Here is a 12,214-nt window from a genome sequence, read left to right as displayed (position 1 = left end):
AATGATAGCGCCAATGAACTGAATATTGTGTTAACAGGTCGCACGCGGCGCCGAGACCTTCATCATGGTACCGTCAACCTTCCCTCAGCAGACAGCGATGTGGCTGTCATTGCTCCAGGGGCTATGACAACTGAGCAGTTTGGAAGGCTGGCAGTCGCTGTTCACCTCAGGGGAGGAGGTTTACAGACAATAGACGCCATGCATCCAGCGTATGACCCACTATCATACATACTTCTGCTACCCTGCGGCTCTCAGGGGTACCACACTGAGTTGGCAGGGACTACGCCAACAACTTTCTACCGCTACCATCTACAAGTACGTGATCCTACTCATCACTTCAATCTACTGCTTCGTGGTGGAAGGTTGACACAGCAGTACGTATGCGACATGATGGCAAAAATTGAGTCACACCGTCTCACTTGGATTCGCTGCAACCAGAAGTCAATTAAGGCAGAAAAGTATAAGATCATCGTTGATGCGTTAAACAGTGATGCTGAGGTGCTACCTGGACGCCTCACCATTCTGCCTCCGTCAATTTATGGGTCGCCACGTTGGTATGCCAAAGAGTTTCAGGATGCAATGGCTTTAGTCCGAGTCAAGGGAAAGCCAGACTTTTTCCTAACTTTCACCTGCAACCCAAAGTGGCCAGAAATTAAAGCATCGGTTTTTGAGGGTCAGCCACCCAATGCAAGACCTGATATCATCGCCCGGGTGTTTCATATGAAGGTGGAAGCACTCCTCGCAGACCTCCTCAAGCATGACATCTTGGGGCATGTGGACGCTTACGTGATGGTGAAGGAAACGCAAAAGCGTCACCTTCCCCATATACACATGCTCCTGACCGTGGTACCTCCCGACAAGCCCAGAACACCTGCAGATGTCGATCGCGTGGTCTCTGCTGAGATTCCTGACAGCCTCACAAATCCGGAACTACACCGTATTGTGACATCACACATGATTCACGGCCCCTGTGGGGAATGGAACATCTTGAGCCCTTGCATGGCAGACCGGAAGTGCACAAAGGACTATCCCAAAGCCCTACGTCAGACGACAAGCTTCTCTGATGACTCCTATCCCCTGTACAGAAGACGGGCAGAAGCAGCACCTGGTGATCCCATCATGAAGACAATACGAGGCGGTGCTAACGTATTAGTTAACAATGCATGGGTTGTGCCTTACAATCCATATATTGTCCTCAGGTACGATGCTCACATCAACCTTGAGATCGTCTGTGCTGTCACCTGTGTCAAGTACCTGTACAAATACCTTGAAAAGGGCCCGGACCAGTGCCTGGTCAGACTAGAGCCTCATGAGAGGATGCGAGAGGCATTACGACATGATGAAGTGGCACGCTACGAACTAGGGCGTTACATCACCGCATCTGAGGGATACTGGCGCATATACGATTTCCCCATTCAACGCAAGTACCCACCAGTCGAGATGCTGGCACTCCATCTACAGGATGAGCAGGTGATCACGTTCACTGACGAAGGTGCCATACAGAACGTGGCAGAGTCAGGACCCCCTGCAACAACCCTCACCGCCTTTTTCGAAGCCATGAATCTCCATCCACACATGCGTCATGTTCTATATCCAGATGTATTCCAGCACTTCACCTACTTGAGGAAAAGGTTTCAATTGCGGAAGAGAAGGCTGAGTTTCCAGGATAACCGTAAGGCTGATACGGTTGGGCGGCTCCCCATTATTCCCGTCAACTCCCATACTGCCGAGTTGTACTATCTCCGCATGCTACTGTACCGCGTGCCTGGCCCCACATGCTTTCTGGATCTCCGTCGTGTTGGTGGTAGGGTCATGGAGACCTATCTGGCAGCCTGCATTGCATATGGCATCGTTGACAATGACCAGGAGGTGGATTCTGTTATGGAAGAGGCTGCAAATATTGCTTTTGGCCCTGCAGTCCGCGAAGTATTTGCCAACATGCTCATATTCGTTCTCAGAGGCAACCACGTGCAGTTCTGGGAAAGGCACAAGTATGTGCTGTGCGAGGACTTCATGCGTGCTGCAGGTGTGAATGTTCCAAATGGACGCATTGTGAGTGCAGTGCTACTAGAGCTGAGGAACAAAGTTGAGTGCCACGGCTTTTCGCTCAGTAGGACCTTTGGCCTTCCTGAGCCTGACCCAGTTCATTTCCAGTCTCGCATTCCGCGCGTCATCGAGCACGAAACAGTGCACAATATAGGAGAACTTGAGGCTCACATCGCTCAAACAGAGTGCCTTCTTAATGACGAGCAGCGCGTTGTTGTCGATACAGTGATGTGGAGTGTGGAACACGGCCATGGCTGCATGCTTGCTGTTGATGCAAGTGGTGGGACTGGGAAAACCTTCACATTGTCTCATATACTCAACAAAGTGCGCGCAATGGGCAAAGTGGCTCTTGCAACTGCTGCAAGTGGTATTGCAGCTACGCTGCTGCCTAAAGGGGCCACCTTCCATAGTAGGACCAAGTGTCCTCTCATTCTCACTGATGAGTCCACTTGCAACATCAGTGAAAATGACACCACTGCAGCACTCATACGCATGACTAATCTGATGGTGGTGGATGAGGTTTCAATGATGGATCGTCGCGCATTGGAGGCAGCAGATCGAACATTCCAGTGGCTTCGGGGCTCCGAGGAACCATTTGGCGGCATCGCAATGGTTTTCAGTGGTGACTGGAGGCAAATCCTTACTGTTGTGCCACACGGTAGCCGTATTGACATAGTTGGAAGGTGCTTCAAGAGCTCATACCTGTGGAGAAAAGTGCAGATTCTTCGTCTCAGAGTAAACATGAGGATCATGCAGGGTGCTGGAGAACAACAGGACGAATCTGCTTTTGCAAAATTCCTGCTGGATCTGGGTGAAGGGAAGATTCCTGTCAATCCAGAAGAGGGTGAATTTGCTATTGAGCTCAGGGAACCGCTCATTCTTCCTGGTGAAAAACTTCAGGATATTGTCGCTTGGGTGTACGAAGACTTGCATAACAACATTAGCAACCCCAAGTGGCTTTGCGAGCGTGTTATACTATGTCCGACCAATTCTGAAGTCGATCAGGTAAATGCCTACATGACGACCATATTTCCAGGGGAGGAACATGTTTGCTGTAGCGTCGATACAGCGGAATCTGAGGGTGATCATTTGTATCCGCCTGAGTTCCTGAACACCCTCTGTCCATCTGGTATGCCGCCACATCGTATCTCTCTCAAGGTGGGTATGGTCATCATGCTGCTGCGAAACTTCGACCAGCAGAGCGGGCACTGCAATGGCTCAAGGTACATCATACTTCAGATCCTTCCAAATCTGTTGGTTGCACAATCTGTGATGGGTGTCAATTCTGGACGCACATTGCTCATTCCACGCATAACCTTGAGTCCATCTGACAACATGTTCCCGTTCACTCTGCGGCGTCGGCAGTTTCCGGTACGACCCTGCTTTGCCATGACTGTGAATAAATCCCAAGGACAGTCGCTACACCATGTTGGGATCTTCTGCTCACGAGACTTCTTCAGCCATGGTCAGTTCTACGTGGCGGCCAGTAGGGTTGGCAGATCCAGCAGCCTCCGCATTCTTGCCCTGGACGAGGAAACAAAGAAGAAGCGCCGTTTCCTCAGCAACGTTGTTTATGAAGAGGTGCTAACGAGATAAAGGTGTGTACAATGGACATGTAGGCAATTTTTATTATTATTTATTTATTGAAGAACAATTGTTTCGAACGAATTCTTCAAAAATAGTGCACAACTTCTTTTGGCAGTCGTACACCATGTTGGGATCTCCTGGAGAGGTGCCGTTTCCTCACCAATGTTGTTTATGAAGAGCTGCTAACGACATACAGGTGTGTACATGTGGACAATTCTTATTATTTATTTATTGATTGAAGAAACATTATTTCGCAAAGAATTCATCAAAATAAGTGCACAACTTCTTTTGGCAGTTGTACACCATGTGAGGATCTCCTGGAGAAGTGCCGTTTCCTCAGCAATGTTGTTTATGAAGAGCTGCTAACGACATACAGGTGTGTACATGTGGACAATTCTTATTATTTATTTATTGATTGAAGAAACATTATTTCGCAAAGAATTCATCAAAATAAGTGCACAACTTCTTTTGGCAGTTGTACACCATGTGAGGATCTCCTGGAGAAGTGCCGTTTCCTCAGCAATGTTGTTTATGAAGAGCTGCTAACGACATACAGGTGTGTACATGTGGACAATTCTTATTTTTTATTTATTGATTGAAGAAACATTGTTTCGCAAAGAATTCATCAAAATAAGTGCACAACTTCTTTTGGCAGTTGTACACCATGTGAGGATCTCCTGGAGAAGTGCCGTTTCCTCAGCAATGTTGTTTATGAAGAGCTGCTAACGACATACAGGTGTGTACATGTGGACAATTCTTATTTTTTATTTTTTGCTTGAGGAAAAATTGTTACGAAAAGATTTCATCAAAATAAATGCACTACTTCTTTTGCCAGTTGTACACCATGTGAGGATCTCCTGGAGAAGTGCCGTTTCCTCAGCAATGTTGTTTATGAAGAGCTGCTAACGACATACAGGTGTGTACATGTGGACAATTCTTATTATTTATTTATTACTTGAAGAAAAATTGTTACGAAAAGATTTCATCAAAATACATGCACAACTTCTTTTGGCAGTCGCTACACCATGTTGGGATCTTCTGCCCAAGAGCCTTCTTCAGCCATTGCCAGTTCTACGTGGCGACCTCTAGGGTTGGCAGTTCCAGCAGCCTCCGCATTCTTGCCCAGGACGAGGAAACAAAGAAGAAGCCCGTACGTGGTGCCTTATGAAGTGGTGCTAACGACATAAAGGTGTGTACAATGTACATGTAGACAATTTTTATTATTCTTTGTTTGGGAGGGAGATGGGAGGGTGATGGGGCAGGGTGATGGGAGGATGATGGCAGGGTGATGGGAGGGTGATGGCAGAGGGTGATGGCAGAGGGTGATGGGAGAGTGATGGGAGGGTGATGGGGGGAAGATGGGAGGGTGATGTGGCAGGGTGCTGTGGCAGGGTGATGGCAGGGTGATGGCAGAGGGTGGTGGCAGAGGGTGGTGGGAGGGAGATGGCCGGGTGATGGGAGGGTGATGGCAGGGTGATGGGAGGGTGATGGCTGGGTGATGGGACGGTGATGGCAGAGGGTGATAGCAGAGGGTGATTGCAGAGGGTGATGGCAGAGGGTGATGGCAAAGGGTGGTGGCAGAGGGTGGTGGGAGGGAGATGGCAGGGTGATGGGAGGGTGATGGGAGGGTGATGGGGCAGGGTGATGGGAGGATGATGGCAGGGTGATGGGAGGGTGATGGCAGAGGGTGATGGCAGAGGGTGATGGGAGAGTGATGGGAGGGTGATGGGGGGAAGATGGGAGGGTGATGTGGCAGGGTGCTGTGGCAGGGTGATGGCAGGGTGATGGCAGAGGGTGGTGGCAGAGGGTGGTGGGAGGGAGATGGCCGGGTGATGGGAGGGTGATGGCAGGGTGATGGGAGGGTGATGGCTGGGTGATGGGACGGTGATGGCAGAGGGTGATAGCAGAGGGTGATTGCAGAGGGTGATGGCAGAGGGTGATGGCAAAGGGTGGTGGCAGAGGGTGGTGGGAGGGAGATGGCAGGGTGATGGGAGGGTGATGGGAGGGTGATGGGGGGGAGATGGGAGGGTGATGGGGCAGGGTGATGGGGCAGGGTGATGGGGCTGGGTGATGGCAGGGTGATGGCAGGGTGATGGGAGGGTGATGGCAGGGTGATGGGAGGGTGATGGCAGAGGGTGATGGCAGAGGGTGATGGGAGAGTGATGGGGGGAAGATGGGCGGGTGATGTGGCAGGGTGCTGTGGCAGGGTGATGGCAGGGTGATGGCAGAGGGTGGTGGCAGAGGGTGGTGGGAGGGAGATGGCCGGGTGATGGGAGGGTGATGGCAGGGTGATGGGAGGGTGATGGCTGGGTGATGGGACGGTGATGGCAGAGGGTGATAGCAGAGGGTGATTGCAGAGGGTGATGGCAGAGGGTGATGGCAGAGGGTGATGGCAAAGGGTGGTGGCAGAGGGTGGTGGGAGGGAGATGGCAGGGTGATGGGAGGGTGATGGGAGGGTGATGGGGGGGAGATGGGAGGGTGATGGGGCAGGGTGATGGGGCAGGGTGATGGGGCTGGGTGATGGCAGGGTGATGGCAGGGTGATGGGAGGGTGATGGCAGGGTGATGGAAGGGTGATGGCAGAGGGTGATGGCAGAGGGTGATGGCAGAGGGTGATGGCAGAGGGTGATGGCAGAGGGTGATGGCAGAGGGTGATGGCAGGGAATTAACATTAACGAATAACATTTGTAATGTAATAATTTGTAATAATTTGTAGTAATAGATATAATAATAATAACGAATTCTGCTCTGTTTCAATTCTGTTTCAATTTGCTGATATGCTTTGCAAACCTTTTTTTTTTTTAACTATTTTAAAACTAATACAATTCGAACATGGAATACATACTGACACTGCACTTTCAGGTCTCCTACAAATCCTACCCTGTCGCCTCACCGTGGCGTAGGAGTGGCAATGGTCAATGGCATCGAATGTCATGGCTAGCAAAGACAGGGAGGTACACTTGATTTAAATTTGGAAATTGTTTTTTTTTTTTTTTTTGGCCACGGAACGGGCACCCACGTACGGGCACGTCCTAGTATCACTCAATGGTGAGATTCACTTAAAAAATCAAATAATTCTCATATGCGAATCCATATTCAGATCTTCACCAAAATCGAATCGATTCTTCCTTGTCACACACCCAACCTGTCCACCAAGTTTCGTCCAAATCCGTCCATAACTTTTTGAGATATCCCGCTATGTATCGTTTTGGTCCTGTCTCCCAATGGTGAAGATTTACTTCAAGACTTCTAGTAGCCGGATGCGATCACCAACATCTAATCATTTCGTCCTTGTCACACACGCTCCATCTCCACAAAATTTCGTCCGAATCCGTCCACAACGTTTTGAGATATTGTGTTCACAAACAGACGGACAAACAGACAGGAGTGAAAACATAACCTCCATCTACCTTTGATGGCGCAGGTAACGAAATCAGGATGAAGGCAGAAGGTCCCAATGAAAATCCGCCTCATCGCGGCTTTATTTAAACCGTCGAATCCCTCCGCCTCGCCCCGCCTTACGCTGCGGTCACGTGTCCGTCCTTGGAGACGAGTTACGGAATGTGGTTGCTATGGTCTTTTGCACATTAATATCGAGGGACTCGCGCGAGGCTCCGAGAATGGAGGGACGATGTTTATTTAGATTAAAAACACGTTTATAACGGATTTTTCCACACACAATGTATTCATATAAGTACAATACATTATGTAGTTTTATGAAATGAGTTTTTGATGAACGTTTATGTTTAATTGCAACGCTATAACTTTAAATTGTAAGAATCCCTCGATTCGGGAAACAACTCGGTCCACAGGGTAGAGGGGTCTCTCCCGAGTCGAACGAGTCCTCACAGGTCTCTCTACGACGCGGGATTGACGAGATATGGACCAAGTAACACGCCGCATTCATCTATTTATTATGTACACCGCGATCATCTATTTATTACGTACGCCCCGTTCATGTATTTATTGCTGCGGTCACGTGTCCCGTGTCCGTCCTTGGAGACGAGTTACAGAATGTGGTTGCTGGGGTCTTTCGTCTTTTGCACATTGCGGGCCGAGTGAGGCCTATTTTGCCTGGAATAAAGATGCTGCTTCATGTCCTCTACGTGTCTACATCTGTGTACTAAAAACACCACAATTGGCGACGAGGATTTTTCGGACCATGGCTCCGACGTGTGGAAAGGTCCCGGACTTTTTGTGCAGCAGCTGAACTTTTATTTCATCACTAAGAACATCGTGGAGGCGCGGAAGCCGAAAGTGATTCTTCCATCGTCGCTCTCGGCGAAGGTGTTCCATTTGCTGTGTGACTTGATTTCCCCGGCGAGGACTTGCTCCCTCTCGAGGTGCTGCTCAGAGTACGTACCCACTGTATCCGAGCCATGCACCTGGTGCTGCTCAGAGTACGTACCCACTGTATCCGAGCCATGCACCTGGTGCTGCTCAGAGTACGTACCCACTGTATCCGAGCCATGCACCTGATAGTTCAAAATGCTGTGCACTGTTGTACCATCGTAACTTTATCCTTCTCCTTGTACTTACCATTCCGAACATCATCGATCGTACCATCGCATCATTGATCAAATTATCTCATATCATCGCATCATTGATCAAATCATCTCATGTCCTCATATCGATCGCATCATAATCATCGATCACATCATCACCTCATATCATATCGATCGCATCATAATCATCGATCACATCATCAATCCATCATATCAATCGCATCATAATCATCGATCACATCATCAATCCATCATATCAATCGCATCATAATCATCGATCACATCATCACCTCATATCATATCCATCGCATCATCAATCCATCATATCGATCGCAGCATAATCATCGATCACATCATCACCTCATATCATATCGATCGCATCATAGCAGCGCATCATCAATCCATCATATCGATCGCATCATAGCATCGCATCATCAATCCATCATATTGATCGCATCATCAATCCATCATACCGATCGCATCATATCATCGCATCATCAATCCATCATATCGATCGCAGCATAGCATCGCATCATCAATCCATCATATCGATCGCAGCATATCATCGCATCATCAATCCATCATATCGATCGCATCATAATCATCGATCACATCATCACCTCATATCATATCGATTGCATCATAGCATCGCATCATCAATCCATCATATCGATCGCATCATAGCATCGCATCATCAATCCATCATATCGATCGCATCATAGCATCGCATCATCAATCCATCATATCGATCGCATCATCACTCCATCATACCGATCGCATCATATCATCGCATCATCAATCCATCATATCGATCGCATCATCAATCCATCATATCGATCGCATCATCAATCCATCATACCGATCGCATCATATCATCGCATCATCAATCCATCATATCGATCGCATCATCAATCCATCATATCGATCGCATCATCAATCCATCATACCGATCGCATCAGCAATCCATCATATCGATCGCATCAGCAATCCATCATACCGATCGCATCATCAATCCATCATATCATCGCATCAGCAATCCATCATATCGCATCATCAATCCATCATATCGATCGCATCAGCAATCCATCATACCGATCGCATCATATCATCGCATCATCAATCCATCATATCGATCGCATCATCAATCCATCATATCGATCGCATCATATCATCGCATCAGCAATCCATCATATCGATCACATCATAGCAGGCATGGAAGTCTTCCAGGTTTATCCGTTCCAAATCAACGATGATGTCATCAAGCTTTCCTCGTACCTTTGTGTCTGTATTCTGTATTTGTGGACACTATTTGTATGTCTGTCTTTATTATTCTTGTTTATCTTTACTAGGGCATGCCCGTACCTGGGTGCAATGCCCGTACGTGGGTACGTGGGTACGTGGGTACGTGGGTGCGAGTACGGTGACAATCCCCCCCCCTCTATTTACATGAAATGGTTTGGTCCATGAAATGTTTTGGTCCATTCGCAACGCCAAAGCGAACGGCGAACGGCTTGCGAGTGCAGTGACAATCCCCCCCCTCTATTTACATGAAATGGTTTGGTCCATTCGCAACGACCACAGAACCCCCCCCCCCCTCTATTTACATGAAATGGTTTGGTCCATTCGCAACGCCAAAGCGAACGGCGAACGGCGAACGGCTAAATCGCCATAGCTCGGTAACTACTTGTCCGATTAATTTCAAACCTTGAAAAGGCACATCCTCGGGTCCCCAGCAATATACCTGGCAAGTTTAAAGTATATCGGACCCGTGGTTGTCGAGAAACAGCGGTCACAGACATACAGACATACAAACATACAAACATACAAACAAACAAACATACACACAGAGATTAATGGAATTATAGATAGACTAGTCAAGACCATAGCCTGAGGTAAAAGCGCGATTTGTTTCCTCGACGATAATTTAAAAACTACAAATGTCACAAACATCAAACTTACCTTATTATTCTCCTCGTACAATAACCAAACTCCTGTCGGCAATCGTTGTTCTGACCATTAAAATAGCAAACAACTCGAGAGAGCAGAGAGGAAATTGAATCTCTTACACCGCGCAGTCAATCCGCCGCCAAATCAGTTTAAACTCGAACGGCTTGTTGGGAAGTTAGCACACCTCCACCTGGTGGCCATATCACTCAATGGTGAGATTCACTTAAAAAATCAAATAATTCTCATATGCGAATCCATATTCAGATCTTCACCAAAATCGAATCGATTCTTCCTTGTCACACACCCAACCTGTCCACCAAGTTTCGTCCAAATCCGTCCATAACTTTTTGAGATATCCCGCTATGTATCGTTTTGGTCCTGTCTCCCAATGGTGAAGATTTACTTCAAGACTTCTAGTAGCCGGATGCGAATCCGGATCTTCACCAACATCTAATCATTTCGTCCTTGTCACACACGCTCCATCTCCACAAAATTTCGTCCGAATCCGTCCACAACGTTTTGAGATATTGTGTTCACAAACAGACGGACAAACAGACAGGAGTGAAAACATAACCTCCATCTACCTTTGATGGCGCAGCTAACGAAATCAGGATGAAGGCAGAAGCCAGAAGGTCCCAATGAAAATCCGCCTCATCGCGGCTTTATTTAAACCGTCGAATCCCTCCGCTGTATCACTCCGCCTCGCCCCGCCTTACGCTGCGGTCACGTGTCCGTCCTTGGAGACGAGTTACGGAATGTGGTTGCTATGGTCTTTTGCACATTAATATCGAGGGACTCGCGCGAGGCTCCGAGAATGGAGGGACGATGTTTATTTAGATTAAAAACACGTTTATAACGGATTTTTCCACACACAATGTATTCATATAAGTACAATACATTATGTAGTTTTATGAAATGAGTTTTTGATGAACGTTTATGTTTAATTGCAACGCTATAACTTTAAATTGTAAGAATCCCTCGATTCGGGAAACAACTCGGTCCACAGGGTAGAGGGGTCTCTCCCGAGTCGAACGAGTCCTCACAGGTCTCTCTACGACGCGGGATTGACGAGATATGGACCAAGTAACACGCCGCATTCATCTATTTATTATGTACGCCGCGATCATCTATTTATTACGTACGCCCCGTTCATGTATTTATTGCTGCGGTCACGTGTCCCGTGTCCGTCCTTGGAGACGAGTTACAGAATGTGGTTGCTGGGGTCTTTTGCACATTGCGGGCCGAGTGAGGCCTATTTTGCCTGGAATAAAGATGCTGCTTCATGTCCTCTACGTGTCTACATCTGTGTACTAAAAACACCACAATTGGCGACGAGGATTTTTCGGACCATGGCTCCGACGTGTGGAAAGGTCCCGGACTTTTTGTGCAGCAGCTGAACTTTTATTTCATCACTAAGAACATCGTGGAGGCGCGGAAGCAGAAAGTGATTCTTCCATCGTCGCTCTCGGCGAAGGTGTTCCATTTGCTGTGTGACTTGATTTCCCCGGCGAGGACTTGCTCCCTCTCGAGGTGCTGCTCAGAGTACGTACCCACTGTATCCGAGCCATGCACCTGGTGCTGCTCAGAGTACGTACCCACTGTATCCGAGCCATGCACCTGGTGCTGCTCAGAGTACGTACCCACTGTATCCGAGCCATGCACCTGATAGTTCAAAATGCTGTGCACTGTTGTACCATCGTAACTTTATCCTTCTCCTTGTACTTACCATTCCGAACATCATCGATCGTACCATCGCATCATTGATCAAATTATCTCATACTAGGGCATTGCCCGTACGTGGGTGCCCGTTCCTTGCCAAAAAAAAAAAAAAACGCTACCCGTACGCTCTACCCCGCCCGTACGCCCGTAAACAAAAAAAACAACGCTCTTCGCTTCCGCCCTTCGCTCTGACTGAATTGGGAGAAATAATGCGCATAAGAAATCGAATTACGTACCGTAATGGCGGTCAGCTCGTAACGCGCTCAGCTCCGCTCGTCTCACATCGGCCACGCCTACGCAACAAAGCGTTCTGTGATTGGCTGCCGGAAGTCGGAAGTTCGCAAATCGCAGTTACGATGAATCGTTTTAATTTAATCGCAGTTTGAATTCGTTTTAAAACATAGTTTAACG

The 12,214-nt window shown here is 48.0% G+C and overlaps 1 protein-coding gene across 1 annotated transcript in view; it reads right to left on the bottom strand.

The window, feature by feature from the left end:
• Positions 1-7,110, bottom strand: part of GAMT (guanidinoacetate N-methyltransferase) — a 48,649-nt gene extending 41,539 nt beyond the window's left edge. The window contains exon 1 of the mRNA XM_068130704.2: positions 7,043-7,110. Within this exon, the coding sequence (XP_067986805.2) occupies positions 7,043-7,106 (64 nt within the window). The 5' untranslated portion in view covers positions 7,107-7,110. The remainder of the gene's footprint in view (positions 1-7,042) is intronic.
• Positions 7,111-12,214: the final 5,104 nt, after the last annotated feature.

Source organism: Myxine glutinosa, chromosome 11, assembly GCF_964187855.1.
Source record: "Myxine glutinosa chromosome 11, kmMyxGlut1.1, whole genome shotgun sequence".
Taxonomy (NCBI): Eukaryota; Metazoa; Chordata; class Myxini; order Myxiniformes; family Myxinidae; genus Myxine; species Myxine glutinosa.
The sequence above is the reverse complement of the archived record's forward strand: the minus strand, read 5'-3'. Positions and strand labels throughout refer to the sequence as shown.